Consider the following 17,375-nt stretch of genomic DNA (forward strand, 5'->3'; position numbering starts at 1 on the left):
TCAAACATTTGGGAGAGAAGTAAAGTAAAAAAAATGAAAAAAGAATATCCAGTCCCTTTTGCAGCCCTAGGATCATCTCTCAACTTTAAATTCTGGTGCCGTCCCACATAAATACATTAACTTGAAATCTGAATTTAGCTTCTAATCAATAATAGTGGGCTACACCCGTGCCTCGTTTTTCCAAGGACTTACGATAAGCGAAGAAGAAAAACTCAGGACTGTTTATTTACAGAACCGCAACTGTAAAAACCATTACAACCTTTTCAAATCTGAATCTGTTCATGCTTGAAACTTGGCATTACAGTAATTCTACCTATGGCTAACGTGCTATATGCCAGAACCAAAATTGTCAGTTCCTGGTGTAATACTCACTCGTAAATGATTGGTGTCAGAATTTTTCACTGATCAGATGTGCTCAGTCTCATTCGTGTAAGAATTAGGAATTCCTCTTCCAACTCGTCCGTGTAAGAATGGGTGTTATGGCAAAGAAGAGAAAACAAAATAAGGAATTTATCCAATAGTAACAAAAGGTGCCTCCACAGGTTGACATCTGATCCAACCTAGCGCTGGTACACAGGGACTGGCAGTGAGCTGCTGAAGGGGTAAGTTTGAGCCTAATTGAAGCCCACCTGTGGTCACTGTCCTTGGGGATGATAGGTAACTGCGAGCCCAGCATGAGCTGAGGTTGTGTGCAATGGCGGTCTGAAATTGGCCCATATGGTTGAAGCCTTCAAAATTCATGTAGAGCCACAAACCTGAAGCCTGCAACCTGATGGTAATATTTTCAAAAGTAGACATGTCGCGGGAGTAGATCTCCATATAAGAAGCAAATCTGAACTGATTTGAATAACCATACTCCTAAGATAGAATAGGAAAAAGATAAATACAGTTTTGTCAGGAAACTTCAGACAAACTTCATAACTGCTTCATGATTCAAGAATTTACAATATAATGAGAATTCATACAGATGCTTTTTTAGTCAAAACCTAATTTTCCTATATATAAATAACAGGTATAAGTAAAAGAGACAGATAAGTTGAGAATGTTGATGCATCAGCCTCCATATTTTACAGGTAATGTGAGCAAAAGGATTCAAATCTCCTGAATTGGAACTTTCTCGAGAAAAGGCATTCACCCAACTTGCTTGCTTTACTAGGTTTCCCGAGTCATGGCAAGTTACCCAAGTTGCACAGTTAAAATACTGAGTTACACATTCGACGTCAGCATATTGACTTTGATTCAAACATCGGACTTGGGGAGTTGACTTGAATTAGCCAAGTCTCTGAGCTGACTGCTGAATCTGCATGCCATGCCAAATCTCAATATATAAGTAGGAAAATGAGGTCTAGTTCTGTAATTAAATGCAATACTTTTCAAGCCAATTAAAGAAAGGTAAAAATAGAAATAGATAAATTAAACAGCATGCCACGTTAGGAAGCAATGAAACAGCAATCAATAAATTAGCAGTATAAGTTTTACAAGGAGATCATTTTTGGGTTAGGTCCTCATATCTGTGAAAGGACAGTGTGCCCTTATCTGGTTTGGAATCCCCCCTCCACCCCATGTTTGCTTGAATGCCCATGCATCTTTCATCTTCAACGCTGTCGTTCATCTAGTATGGATTAATTTACAAGAGTTATTGTGTTTTCCAATCCAAGTTTAATTCATGATTTCTATAAACTCAATTTTGGTACAGCAGTAGTATATCCCCTCCCCAAACACCCACCCCTTCCCCCAAAAAAAGGGAAGAACAAAGACCTGGTAACAGAAAATTGCAAGTTATGAGTCCTGAGTGGGATAGAACATGTACTGCCATCTTGATGACTCGGAATAAATATTGTTGGAATCAGTTGACCCAAACAATGATTGCTATTTCAGTCTACTTCAGCCCATATGTTCCCAAATCAGGCCAGGAAAGTAGTTGGTGCAACTGAAAGTCAATTTTTAATTACACCTGAAGTCATTACAAAACAAGAATATTCTACTATTATTTCTCTGATGGGGTGGAGGAGGACCAGTAGTAACTAACCTCGCACAAAAGGTCAAAGAGAAATTTGAGACTCAAAATAATCAGGTAGATCTTCAAATGGCATAACTTCTTTGGCTTTCAGTTTCTCCAGCACAGATGATCAGGATGCAATACACATTGCATGATTGCATGAGGAGGATGAATGGGGAAACTCATGTTACTGGTGCTACTTCAGATACTACTGCAGAGTTGCATGAGACTTGGGCCAATGGATTGGTTACCCGAGGCAGTACATCTTTGCAAAGTCATTTCTCTGAACTAGCAGCGATATTCTGCCTGATTAACTGGAAGCCAGAAAAGAAAAGTGTTGAGTTTCAATGTGGATGACTGAAAACAGACTCATCAATCTCATTGCTATAATCTTACAGAGAATAGTCTAGTGCAAGATTGTTTTGAAGATCAACTTATGAATAGAAAATAGTAGCATCAACCCCATGCTAAAACTTTTGCTGGAGTTTTCACAAAACTGGCTTTTGAACTAGAACAGCAAACCCCCTCGTTTATCCTGGCTTGGGCGTGGCAACATGAAAACACTGGTTGAGTTCATCAAATAGTTGCAGATAAGAAAATTTGTTTAAAATTTCCTAGTTCTTACCCCCTCGCTCCCATGTCATTGTTCAAAAGAAGCAGGTTAAATATTTTCAAATAGGAGAGGAAAAGGGTAGTACTAATCCTTTTTGTACATCAGAACATTTTCCGGAGATGTTTTCTGTCATTTCAAATGAAACACCATGCGTCACTACTCTACAATGAGTATCATTAATATAGAAATTACCAAAAACAATAGTCACCGGTATCATTAACATGAAACTGTGCAAGAACTCAAAATTAATTTGAAGCATGAATAGAAGGAAAAAGGCACCACATGTGAAGGAAAAAACAAGGGCTGGCAAGGTTATGACTATCTGTACAGTTGCAGAACAAAATAATATAACAATAGACCCAGGAACCTTGTAAAAGTACTTCTTCCGGAGTTTGAGAGCCGTACGTATGCATCTCTTAACGCTGATCTTCAGCATCTTATCATTAAACATCTGCAAGATGTTGAACATGAATAACCAAACACAATTTTTCCAAGTACAAAACAATAGTTTAAATGCAGGAAAATGGACATATTTACAGATAGAATTCCAGAAATTTTAAACTATTGTATCATTCAGATTGTATTGGCCAACACATATTCAATATTTATAGGTTTTATTCGTCAATACATGGTGGATAAGCTGATACATTACCTATATGGTCAATACTGTCTGTACCCTCATACCCCTGCACAAAAGAAACCAACAACACAGGCAGAGGGAAGTAGAAAGCAGTGGCTAACATCACTAGTGGCCAAAGACATGGGCAGCACCAGTTGGGTTGCTGCCAGTAGGATTATAGTTGTTGGCTCACAGTTCTCAAAGAGTAACTGTAAAGGGTTTCAGCAAAAAAGGTCTTGGTCTTTCACGAAGAATGATGTGGGCTGTTGCTTCAATTAGATTTGGTTTTGTGGTCCATATTGTTGAAGCTACATTCTTTTTTCAATATTTCAGATTGATTTTTGGCTGTTCTAAATTTCTGTTGGCTGCTCCTTTTACATTATTATTGGCATTATTGGGTGCATATGGACTGCATTTATTCCTTACAGCTGAGGCAAAACTATTGTTAGTGAGGTCACATCCTCAGCTTCTCATCATATAACTAGAGAGAAATCAGAAAGGATTGCAAACTTCCAACAATGGAAGAATATTGTTTGGAAAATATTGATTGCACATGGATAGAAAAATCCTAAAGATGATCCATTGTGGGAAATAACTGATGCTCGAATTTAGGACAATTAAACTCAATGGAGAGAAACATTGTTGATTTAGTAACTGATATTGATATCGTGAAGGAGTTATGGGAGTATTTATATATTGGATAATTTTCATCTGGACCCCCTGAGGTTTGGTCCAAGTCACTTTTAGTCCAGTTTAAGTTTTCTTTTGCATATGGGTCCCTTGTGGTTTCAAGAAACAATTAAATAAGGACAATCTTAACAGAAATGGTTAATTTAATAAATTTTGTGACAAAAATATCCTTGTGTCTTTTGAATTTTTTTATTATTTTTATTTTAATCTATTAAGATAAATAAATAAATGAAAAACCTTAGAAACGCAGGATCTGCAACGCAAAAGCTAGAAGGGAAGGTTGGAGCCTGCAAAGGGATGGGAACGCTTCGCATTTCATTCATCTTCCAAGTCCAGAATATTGACTATTACCGATCTGGTTTCCGATAATTGTTGCGGATTAGCATCTGTAGTTTTTATATATACTGAATAATTGATTTGGGCGTTGTGCCTGTTTTGTTTTCTCCGGATTCTGCGCTTTTATTAGGATATATGTGCGGCACACATGAAAAGGAAGCGGAAACCTTCAGAAAAGGGGTTGGAGTTGCAGGCTGAAAAGGTAAGAAAGCATCTTACGAAGATCAAGACTTCTAGCAAACCATCAAAAGTTAAGAAATCTAATGTTGGGCAAGACATGGATCTCATCGAATTCTTAGATGATGCAACTGACTAAATTCCAACTCCAGATGATTACAGTCTAACGGGCCTATGATAATCCAACTTATAACCCCTCTCTACCACTTGTCTCTGAAATCCTTATCCTTTGCTCCGTGGATTCCTTTGTCTTTTTCCTTCTCTGGCTTCGTTACCGCATCTCAATCTCATCTTTCCCTCCCTCTCCTTCACTCTCTCTTATCTGCAAGTCTTCGTCTTAATTAAGCCGCTCCTTTTCTTCTGGGATATTTCTTTCTTTGGCTATCCCTCTTCCGAAACCCTCGAATCATCACCGTGCTTATTGCACCTTTGATCATCTCCCTCTATTTCTCAACTCTTCTCACCTTGAAGCTCTGAACCTTTGCTCTCCTTTTACCCACCTTTAATCCTAAACACTTTTAAGTAAAGTACAACATTAATGCTGGCTGATTGAGGTGGCTCCGAGCCTCCGAAGATGCAACAGCAACAGAACTCAAATCAACAGAGGCCCCAGCATTCTGCGTTGCCGATCTTGAGTTCTTAAGATTTTTCATTTATTTATTTATTTTAGTAGATTAAAATAATAATAAAAATCCAAAAGACACAGGATATTTTTGTCACAAAATTTATTAAACTAACAGTTTTTGTTAAGCTTGTCCTTATTTAATCGTTTCTTGAAACCACAGGGGATCCATATGCAAAAGAAAATTTAAACTAGACTAAAAGTGACCTGGACCAAACCTCAGGGGGTCTAGATGAAAATTACCCTTATATATTTTGTATTTTGGCCAGAACAATCTTTCTCGCATCTATGGGTTATCACAAGACTGTTATAGAGTTGATCGGAAGAGTCATCCTTTGACCCAGTAACTTACTGATTTTAAAAAGATGTATGGGGAATCAAACTCCATTTCATCTATGGCTACTTATGTGTATGAGATACAAAACCAGTGTGAATAACTAACTATAATGAGCTTTTCAGGTAGCCAAGATAAAGAGTTTGACTCAGTTCGATCTCAAGGTCTTTGTGGATAGAGGCACCCCACTTTATGATGATTTTCCAGAGATCTTTGCTTTCTTGTGAACATTCACAAGTGAAGTGCAGGTTGATAACTCTACTCTAGCTTCGTACGTCTCTCCCAACCATACTTCTATCTGTGGATCAGGTTTTAGAGGTGGTGGTGGTCAAGGAAGTTCTTCTAGTAAAACACCACTACCAATGCACAGGGTTCTTATGATCATTGTGGTCATCCAAGACATAAACTTCGTTGGAAATTCATCCCAAGACTCCTCAAGTTGCCAATGCTGCCACTACTAATTCTCTGAGTGCCACTTCACAGCCTAAGTAAAGGACTATGAAAATATCTGATATTCTGATGAAGATTATATTCCTTTTACACAATTCCAAGCAACTCAGCCACAGGCACAGCCAGAGTCCCCCACTAGTACCTTTGGTTAGATAAGAAATGCCACAACTTGTCTCTCATCCGCCTCTCCCCCTTGGATTTTTTACTCGGGCACGTTTGACAATATGACAGGTGTATCAGGATCTTCCGTTTTCTTCGTTACTCCTATATTATCACCCTTGCTGATGGTTCCGATGCTCAACTTAAGGGCATTGGGCCCATGCCATTTTCTTCTACTTTATTGTTGTCCTCCATTCTTTATGTACTTGAATTTCCTTTAATTTGTTGACTGTCCATAAGTTTACCTCCACTTCTAATCGTTCCATCATTTTCTCTTCTAGTTTTCGTCTCTTTCAAGATTTTACGATAAGAAGACGATTTGTAGAGGTCATGAGTCCAGGGGGCTGTACTTGTTTGAGGATTCATCTTTTGTGGCATGTCCAAGCATCTTTATATGTTACCTTGTGAGTAATGTCAGTTTAGGAAGTTCCATTGCATAAATTATGCCCCATGTGTTAGTAAATGGTCTATTCAAGCCTTTCTTTTGTTTGTTAGTTGGATTTATTTAATGAAGGTTTATTGTTGAGATATTTTAAATAATTGTGATTCTGTGGCTGAAATTCTTACCCAATTTAATAATGTTCCTGTTTGCATTCTTCATAGAAATGATGCAAAAAAAAGTATTTTTCAACCTCTTATATTAACTTATTGGCTTTCAATGGCATTTTTCTCATTCCCTCAACAAAATGATGTGGCAAAGAGGAAAAATGGCCATTTAATGGAAATCACTCACTGTCTTTTGTTTGAAATGAGGAGTGACCAAGCCTTCCTAGGCAGATACCATTTTAACCATCTGCAATCTCATTAATCGCATGCCATCTTCTGTTTTGCAAGGTGGTATTCGTCATTCTCTATTGTTCCCTTCTGTTCCTTTATCTTACCACTGTGTCTTGAGTAGTATTTGTTTTGTTAAAGGTCATTGTCCTAGTATTTCGAAGTTTGAATCCTCGTGCTCCCAAAATGTAGCTTTGTGGGACATTCACATTCTCAAAAAGGATATAGATGCTATTCCAATAAATTATGATAATATTTTATTACTGTCAATGTTTTTCCTTTTCTGAATCTACCCCATATTCTGCTAATCCTAACCTTACTCCCAACCTTAATTATGATCTCCCTATAATGCTGTTGAAAGAGTATTCTACAAGCACCAGCTTGGCCACCTCTCCTTCCGGGTTCATTCTCTGTCAATAAAGAAGTATTTCTCTAATCATCCGAATGCCCCCTGGCTACACAGTTTCTAGTTCATCATCCACTAATCTTGTGGTTAGCCCTCTTTTTTTTTAATTTTTTTTTTTTATCTTGATGTTTTGATTACCCTTCGTGAAGGTAATTGAATTTTTTTCAATATCCTATTTCTAATTTTGTTTCCTATTCTGGTTTATCGTCTTGCTTTTATTCTTCTTCATTTACTACTCTTGAGAATCACCCTGTTCCTAAAGTCTAGTTTAGAGTCATTGTCTAGCCCATGATAGACTGGTGCAATGATACAAGAGCTTTTAGCTTTGGAAGAAAATCAGACCTGGGATGTTGTCCCCTTACCCTCAAAGAAGTCTACGATTTGCTATTTTAGGCTTTCATTGTCAAAGTTAACCACAACGGTTCTCTTGCTCTTTTGAAGGCCAGGCTTGTGTCAAAGGCTACTCACAGGTTTACAGTGCGAATTGTTTAGACATTCACCTCCAAGGCTCCACTGCAGTTTGATTTCCTTAACTACTACTCACCATTGGCATTTGTATCAACTTGATGTGAAAAATGCCTTTCTCAATGTGATCTCCATGAAGAACTTTATGTAGGGCAACCTTGAGGTTTTGTTACTCAGAGGGAGAGTGGTGAGGTATGCCAGCTCAAGAAATCTCTGTATGGGCTGAAAAAATCACCTTGGAGCGTGGTTTGGTTAATTTACCTCCAGAGGTGTAAAAGTGATCAATCCATCTTTTATCTTCATTCCGGTATTAGAAGACAGTTCCTGGTGGTTTATGTGGATGACATTGTCATTATTGTAGATGACTTAATTGGCATCAAGAAGTTGAAAGATGTATTTGCCCCAACAATTTCAAACTAAAGACTTGGGAAGACGCAAGTATTTTTTAAAGTGTGGAAGTTGCTTAGTCTAAGAAAGGGTTCTTTCTGTTGCAACAGAAATATGTACTTAATTTATAGTCTGAAATAAGGTTGCTTCGCTCTAAAGATAGTCCTATTGATCCAGATTTGAAACTAGTGTCAGATGACGGAGTTGTTGTTGGTGATCCTGAGAGATACCTGAGGTTGATTGGTAAACTTAATTTGCCTAATACTCAGCACACATTGCCTTTCTCGTCAGTGTAATGAGTCCGATTTGTCTACCCCTTGTAAACCTTATTAGAATGCAGTTACATGAATACTAAGGTGCCTTAAGAAGTGTTGGATTCTACTAGGAGTTCAATTAGAGTGTGTACTCATGTAAAATTCTATTCCTTGTAATAGTGTACTTTCCACTTAATTATAAATAGAGGGCTTGAGATCATTGATCAAGAAGCCATTCTCCCAATATTGTGTTTCTCAACATGGCATCATAGCCTAATTTCGATTAGGGAATTGAGAAAAAAAGAGAGGAGTGTCGAACTTACCTTGCTTCTCTCGCTGTCTCTGTCGCAGAAGAGTATCAAAACTCATCGCCCTTTCTGGCTGTTCTTCAGCACCGCTGCATTCGGTGAGTTCAATTCGACAACACCAAGAACAGAAAAAAGGGAAAGAAGAAGAACTCTGCCATAGTCTTCACCATCGCCGTTGAAGTTCCGCCATTGCTGACAAAGTCACCTTCAGCCTTCGTCTTCACCATCACCATCAAAGCAACCACAAACAGATTCGACAACAATCCTGTTTGGGGATTTATATTTAACACCCGAGAGTCCGTGACCGACAGACCCTGGAGAGAACTCAGGCAGAATACGGAATACTGACGCCGACAGAGATTTCGAGAATCGGAGAGCGCGAGAGGAGTATAAGAGATTCAAAGTGAGTCAAACGCTACTGCTTTGCTTCTCTAAGACGGCAAGGGATTATCACCGACGAAAGTTTCCAGAAATCTGCAACACGACTTTCAACACATCGCCATCACTAGCCAGGTACCCTTCATCCGTCTAAAACACAATTGGCAACCCTTAAACTCTTACTCTTTGGCCGAACCATATGGTTGCTTCTCTTTTTATTTAAACCAAACCAAACATATTTGGTTCTCTTTTAATTTAGACCAGACTTATTGTCTTTGGCCAAACCATATGTTTGGTTCTCTCTAAATTTAGACCAAACCAAAACATATAATTGTTTTTTTTTTTTTTTTCTTCCCCTTTTTTATCCAAATCTACTGTTCTTTTAGCCAAAAAAAATAGGAAATAGGAGATTTGATCATATCATTGTTTGGCTATTGCATTCTGCGACATTTCTGTTACCTCGAAAGGGTGAAGACTGAAGAACTGCAGATAATTTTGTCAACATGACAACTATTGATGGTACTCTTGCTCCCATTGGCTCCAAACATTACCCCACTCTTCATCCTCTTTTGGTAAGCTTTGATGGGACAAATTATTTGATTTGGTCCGGATCTGCTTACCTGACTATTGTCGAAAGAGGACTTGTTGGACACATTACGGGCACCACTATCAAACCTACTACCACAGGCATTTCACAGGATAAATGGATCTCGAATGACTCTCTTATTATGTCATTTCTTTTGAATTCCATGATTCCAAATATTGCCCGTGGATATCTATTACTTGATATTGCAGCCCAAATTTGGAAGGCTACTACTAAAACATATGGACAGTTGGGGAATGATGCACAGGTTTATGAGCTACGAAAGAAGCTTCATGAGACTACCCAAAAGGAACTGACTGTGGCCCAATATTATGCCGTGTTGCAATCTCTTTGGCAGGAATTGGATCATTATGGGGATTATCATCCCACTAACCCAGATGATGTGACTACTTATAGGAAGCACATTGACAAGATTCGGGTAAATGACGTCTTGGCAGGTTTGAATGTGGAGTGCGATCAGATCAAAGTGTAAGTCTTAAGTCGTTCTCCCTTTCCTACACTATAACAGTCTTATGCTCTTGTTCAGTGTGAGGAAAGTCGTCGATTAGCCATGCTTCGTACTCCTATTATGGAAAAATCAGCTTTAAAGTCTGTTCGCACTAAATCTGATTCAGCTAAGGAGATTGTCAAGTGTGAGCACTGTCACAAACCATATCATACCAAGGCAAATTGTTGGAAATTGCATGGGAAGCCTACTGATTTTGAGCAAAAACGAGCACAAAGAAAGGGAAAACCAAAGGCTAATCTTTCTGAGACAGTTTCCACCACACCCTCTGCAGACATTGGTTTTTCACAGGAGGAGTTCGCTACTCTGCGACGTCTTCTGCAGTCTTCTACTGCCGGTACAGCCTCGACCACTGCTTCCTCTACTACCCATACCAACTCCTACCCATACCAACTCCTACCTTGCTACTTCAGGTAACACTTTTACAAGCTTTCAAGTTTCTTCAATTTCTACTCCTTAGATCATTGATACAGGAGCCACAGATCATATGACAGGTTTATCCTCCTCTTTCTTACAATATTTTCCAACTTCTTGGAAAGATAAAGTTCGAATTGTTGATGGCTCCTATTCTTTCATTGCTGGAAAAGGGACCATTCAACATTCTCCATCACTTTCTTTGTCTAAAGTTTTACATGTTCCCTCTTTCTCTACTAACTTGCTCTCTATCAGTAGTCTTACACATGACTTTTTTCCTATTTTATTGTGTCTTCCAGGATCTGGTCATGGGGAAGGAGATTGGACGTGGTAAACTAAACAATGGACTTTATTTGCTCGAGCCGATTGGAAGATCAGCTTCTGCTTTGACATCTTCTAATTCAGTTCATTCGGTAATATCAAACCTTCATCAGTGGCACCGTAGGCTAGGTCACCCCCCTGTAGGAACTCTTAAGAAAATATTTCCTGATTTGGTTTCTTCTTGTAATGAGGATATTTTTTTTTGTGAAGCCTGCATTTTTGCGAAGCAGACTCGTTCTACTTATTTACCTTCTCTTCATAATAGAAAATCTATTCCTTTTATGCTCATTCATACTGATGTGTGAGGCCCTTGCCGACGTGTGTCTATTACTGGCCATAGGTATTTTGTTACTTTTATTGATTGTCACTCTCGTTCTATATGGATTTATCTTTTAAAACAAAAAAATGAGGTTTTCCGATGTTTTCGTGATTTTCATAATATGATTAAAACTCAGTTCAATGCCAGTGTGAAGATCCCTCGCAGTGACAATGGCACAGAGTATACTGATGGTGAATTTCAGAGATATCTCTCTGACTCTGGCATAATACACCAGACCAGTTGCGTTGATACGGCTGCCCAAAATGGGGTTGCTGAAAGGAAGAATCGGCATCTCTTAGAGATAGCCCGTTCCATTATGATTGCTATGAATGTACCTGACCAATACTGGAGTGATGCTATACTCACTGCTTCTTACCTTATAAATAAGATGCCCAGTAGGATACTTAGTTTTAAATGTCCTAATAAGATTCTTCAAGGAGCCTCTTCTTTTGTTATTCCCCCAAAGGTTTTTGGATGCGTGCGTTATGCCAGAATCACAGCCCACCAGAGTAAGTTGGCTCCCCGCGGCCTACACTGCATATTTTTAGGGTATTCTGCTACTCAAAAAGGGTACAAATGTTATCATCCTCCTTTTAGGAAAACCATTGTATCCATGGATGTAATTTTTAATGAGTCTTGCCCTTACTATACATCTCTCCAGAGGGAGAGTCCTAGAGGAGAGGTGTTCTTTCTGACTCTAGATCTTCATATCACACACCAACACAACTTAAGAGTCCCAGAAGAGTTTCCTGACCAGGGGGAGACTTTGGCCAGTATACCTGACGACTCTAATCCTCCCCCTTCGTTTTCTGAACCATGTGAAGAACCTAGATAGGGGGAGACCACTCCTGTGAGACACACTGTTGGGGTCTTTCAAAACCAATTGACCAGAATAAGGTGGTGTAGACTTATCAGAGGAAGAATTACAACCGGCTAAAGCAGGTGGAGAAAGGTGATACATTACCACTTCAGTCTCCTGCTCCAGAATTAGATTCTACTGTTTCCCTTAAGGTATCTTCTTCTGATCTTCCTATTGCTGTTAGAAAAGGGGTCCCATAGCTAAATATGTTTCTTATAACTCTATGTCTGACTCCTACCGTGCTTTTATATCCTCTTTATCATCTGTATTTGTTCCTAAAAGTTGGCAGGAAGCCTATGCTAATAAGAAATGGAAGGCAGCTATGGTAAAGGAAATGCAGGCAATGAAGAAAAATGACACTTGGGAGCTGGTTACACTTCCTCCAGGAAAAAAACCAGTGGGATGCAAATGGGATTTGTGGTTAAACAAAATATGGATGGATCAGTCAACAAGTTGAAAGCTAGACTAGTTGCAAAGGGGTTTACCCAGACCTATGGGATTGATTATCAGGAGACCTTTGCCCCTATTGCAAAACTAAACACTGTCAGAGTTCTGTTGCCTGTAGCTATGAACAAATATTGGAACTTGCACCAACTAGACGTAAAGAATGCCTTCTTACATGGGGAGTTAGCAGAAGAAGTCTATATGGAAATCCCACATGGTTTCTCCGATAACAATACTGCAAGGAAAGTTTGTCGGGTGAAGAGGTCAATTTATGGGTTAAAACAGTCTCTAGATGCTGGTTTGGACGCCTCCTGAAGGCAATGACTTCTATTGGGTACAAGCAAAGCAATGTTGATCATACACTATTTGTCAAGAAGTCAGGTACTAACATCACACTTCTCATTGTCTATGTAGACGATATTGTCATCACATGGAATGATGGTGAAGAAATTCAAAAGATGAAGGACTTTCTTGGCAGAGAGTTTGAAATTAAAGATCTAGGGAAGTTACAGTATTTCTTAGGGATTGAGGTGGCTCGATCAAGGAAAGGTATATTCCTATCCCAAAGAAAGTATGTCCTAGATCTATTATCAGAAGTGGGAATGTTGGGGTATAAAGCAATTGATACCCCTATTGAAGTTGGAGCTAAACTTAAAGAAAAAGAAGGAGAACCAGTGGACAAAGGAAGATACCAAAGGCTGGTAGGGAAGCTTATCTACTTGTCCCACACTAGGTCAGACATCGCTTATGCTGTAGGGATAGTGAGCCAATTATACATATTTAGCTCATATGAAGGCTGTTACCAGAATACTACAGTATTTGAAGGGAACTTCTGGAAAAGGAATACTTCTGTCACCCACTGATAATCTAAAAGTAGAAGCATACACTGATGCAGACTAGGCTGGATCGCCAGACATGAAGTCAATTTCAGGTTACTATACCTTTGTTGGAGGTAATCTAATTACTTGGAGAAGTAAAGAACAGAATGTGGTAGCTTTATCTAGTACCAAAGCTGAATATGGTTCGTGGAGTTTGTGAGCTACTATGGTTGAAAGGCTTGCTGCAAGATATTAGAGTCCAAGTTCCAAATCCTATGATGTTATATTGTGACAACAAGGCTGATATTAGTATTGTTAATAATCTGGTGTAACATGATCGAACTAAGCACATTGACATTAACAGGTTTTTTGTCAAAAGAAAGTTGGAACAAGGGCTTATCTACATGCCTTTTGTAAGATATGGAGACCAAGTAGCAGATGTTTTCACTAAGGGTTTGAAAGAAAGAGATTTCCTTCCTATTGTAGGCAAGTTGGGCATGACTAATATCTATGCCTCAACTTGAGGGGGAGTGTTGGATTCTACTAGGAGTTAAATTAGAGTTTGTATAAGAGTTAAATTAGAGTTTGTATTCATATAAAATTATGTTCCTTGTAATAGTGTACTTTCCACTTAATTATAAATAGAGGGCTTGAGATCATTGATCAAGAAGCCATTCTCCCAATATCGTGTTTCCCAACAAGAAGGCTCCTAGATGAGAATTATTATACGCATAATGGTCACAAAAGGAAAGAAGAAATTTTTCGAATGCAGGTTGGGCTGGGCCACTTGTTGATAGCCCACCATAGGTTACCATATTCACTTTTTGTTTGTGAAAATCTTGTACGCTTAAAGAGTAAGAAGTAAAGACTGGCTACTCGGTACAATGCAGAATCAGAGAATCAAGTAATGGCACATGCTACTTGTGAGTTTGTGTGGGTTAAATAACAACTTCGAGAACTTGGTTTCACTTGGTTTCATTCATGATTCTTCTATCCACGGTGAAGTGATAATCAGACAGCTAATTCATATAGCAACTAATTCAATGTTTCATACATACACAAAACATATTGAAGTAGATTACCACTTTGTGTGTGAGAAGCTGCAAGCCTGCAACATGTGTTGACCTCTCCGAGTCTTGTTCGTACTAGAGACCAACTGGCTGATTTATTTACAAAAGCTTTGCTTAGTGCAAGAGCTGAGAATATTTGTAACAAGCAGGGCATTATCAATATATGGCTCCAATCTGAGAAGGGGGGGGGGGGGGCATTAGAATATGTGGGGCAAAAAAGGGAAAGAACATGGCAATCCAGATTAGCACCCGAGCCAATCCCGAGAGGCATTGGAAAGGCTTGGGACTACCTTTTGGGGTTAATTTTTCTTTCCTTTTTTGTACTCTATCTACTGGCCTAATACTCTAAATATTAGATTTTTTTTACATCTTCGCAAGTGGGTTTGAAGCTTTGTTGGCTGCCTAACAACTTTCCTACAGTCTTACCTAAACAATTTTTGTTGGGAGGCTGTTCCGATGCCTTGACCTCGGGGTTATAACTGTGGTCGACCAACCGTTGCACCCAGCCCCTAACAATTCCATCCATTATTTCTCTGTTTAATCTTTTTTAGCATACCTCATCAAGTTACCGTTGAAGACTTAATCATACCGTTGATTTTTGACTACATTGACCTTCAAGCACTTGAAGCTCGAGCTACGGTCATCAGATTCTGATCAAATTTTGGGAGCATAATACCCTGCTTACGCCTCTCCTTCTGATAGTGATTCCAATCCGGATCTATCGGCTAGACTTGGTGACAGACTGGAAGTTACTATTTTTGGATCCAACTACTAATTTTGAAACTTTTGTCAAAGACTCATATCTCATTATCTAACCATCAGATTTGACTGTACTTTGGAGGTTTTATTCCATTCCAAGAGTCTTGTACTTGATTAGAAGATTTCCACTGAGTTTTGCAGTTTTCTGGATAATAACCCTTTCTAGCCTGGCTGGTAGATCAAAACTAGTACTGTTTTGTTGCTACTGCAACTGGATCCCATCCTAGAATTGAAGTCAACAATCTATGGGTATTTTAAGATCCACAATACCCTCAATGATAGGCCATTATTTGGTTATTTTCAGTGAACCTACGATACCAACTACAGTTGGAGGTACTTGGAGATGCTACTGTTGGTTAGTACATCCATGACACAGTCCACTTTTCCAAGAGTTTGTGCTTCCCAGATCAAGCCGTCTGAATGGATCAAACACATTGGTGTTACCTATTAAAAAGAAAACTTTGGGGGTAGACTGGTACACTGTTTTGTTGGTACTACTAGGAGAAAGCTAGGAGATGTTTCAGACTGCTTTTCTTAAGTTGTATTCTATGCCGGGTATGGGAAGTATCTATGCCCAAGCAGCAGCCTTAAGTTACTGGCTTTTTTGCCTACCCAGGAATAAGTGCAGATGTCTTTCACTTTCTTTTCTTATTCTTATGGTTAATGTTACATTGTTAAGTGAAGGATAGGTATGCAACTTTCTTTATAATTGGTCAGTCTTTAATTATAGACTTCTAGTTGATGTCATTGATAGGGCATAGCTTACATTGTTTTCCCTACATCTTCCCATCTTACAGTTCTATTCATTCTTCTGTCCTTGCATACTTTGCTTTTAATTTTTTTATTGACACTGTTTCATAAAATTTCCATATTTTTTTCCGGCATTTTTGGATTTGAAAGCAAACAAAAAAAATTCCCCCGAAAAGTCATGCAGTTATGCACCGGTGTTTTACATGGATTATGGTGAAAAGGTGATATTTATGGGCCAAACCAAAATTCACGGTCAACAAGATCCCAGAATCAACAAACACAAATGAAAACCAAATTCACACCAACCAATGATCACAAGTTAAGCATTAAATAATTGTAGGACTCGATTCTTCTTCCTCTTCCTCTTTTTTTGCCTCTCTATGAAAAAGTCAACCAACTACTTAGTCAAGTCCACCAATCAAATAAACTCATCATTAATCTCACCAAGTGATTTCTGGGTCATGTCAAAGACAAGAATTAGCAAAAAGTACCATCAATTTCTAGAAAATGAGACAACTCCCATACAAACAACAAGAATCAAAGCAAGAACATATAGACTCAGGATGGAACCATTGATAATTTAGTTGAGACCATCTGATGTAACCCAGGGTTTTGGTCAGATCTTGCCGGACCCTGTTTAATAAGAAAATTTGTAGTAATAAGGTTGAGGTTGTTTATGGGATAATTAGTATCTGTGGGATGGCGTGGGTGGGAGAAAAGGACTATTATTTGGGTTGTGGAAAGGTTTGGATAAGGGAGGGAATGGTAGGAGACCTTGTGGTAAAGGGAGGGAGGGGTTTGAGACTTGCAGCAAGGGGGAGGGGGGTATTCTTACTGGATTCTTGAAAGAATCCTAATTCCTAAGATTATCCCAATATTCTTTCAAGAATCTTGATTTTCTTTATTCTTGCTCTCCTTCTTTACTTTCTTGTAGTCCCTTGTCCTGCCGCAAGAATCAAGAAGCAGAGAAAAATAAAAAAGACAGGAAGCAGGGGTTGGATGGTATTGCAGGAAGGAAGGGAAGGGGCCGGGATGGGTTGCGATGGAGGGGGGTGGGGGCTCTACTTGGAGGAAGACTTGAGTTGATGTAGCTGCTTGGGTTATGTTGCTGCTGAAGCTTGAAGAACTTTTGAAATTGCAGAAAACACTGGCACAATCCAGCCACAGGCCACCACCTTGCGCAACCCACGATTTCTCTCAAGTCTTTCTTGAACTCAAAATTTTATTCATCCAAAACTGATTTGCATAACAATGTTTGACTTGTATTTATAGATAAAAGACTGATTCCTACCCAATTAACTTCTAGTTAAGTTTCCTTAGGGGCCTCATCACTAATTAATTAAATAACTTCCACTCAAACTCAAGCTCTTAAAGAACTCAAAATTAGGACTCTAACTGACAAAAGAGAAGTAGGAAAGGATTCCACAAGAATAGCTGGAATTAATCCAACATAATTGGGCTCGAACCAGGGATGGATAATGACCAAAATACCCCTGTATTGGTTCAGCCCCTCCAGGGCTTGCCGCAAACTGCTAGTGGGC

At 38.9% G+C, this 17,375-nt stretch overlaps 1 protein-coding gene across 3 annotated transcripts in view; it reads right to left on the reverse strand.

Moving 5' to 3' along the window:
- Positions 1–339: 339 nt before the first annotated feature.
- LOC149022179 (rab GTPase-activating protein 22-like) overlaps positions 340–17,375 on the reverse strand; it is an 85,865-nt gene continuing 68,829 nt past the window's right edge. For 2 of the 3 annotated variants that reach the window (XR_016172406.1, XR_016172407.1), the window contains exons 10-12: positions 2,980–3,063; positions 2,030–2,313; positions 340–1,300 (exon numbers count right to left, since the gene is read on the reverse strand). Coding sequence is in view for 1 of the 3 variants with exons in the window: in XM_089150352.1 (XP_089006478.1) it covers positions 1,271–1,300; positions 2,980–3,063 (114 nt within the window). In the remaining 2 variants the exon portion in view is untranslated. The remainder of the gene's footprint in view (positions 1,301–2,029; positions 2,314–2,979; positions 3,064–17,375) is intronic. The other variant, XM_089150352.1, reaches the window with a different exon arrangement.

The sequence above is a fragment of the Hakea prostrata genome, chromosome 3 (genome assembly GCF_041222555.1).
Source record: "Hakea prostrata isolate BN-2017 chromosome 3, UWA_Hpros_2, whole genome shotgun sequence".
Taxonomy (NCBI): domain Eukaryota; kingdom Viridiplantae; phylum Streptophyta; class Magnoliopsida; order Proteales; family Proteaceae; genus Hakea; species Hakea prostrata.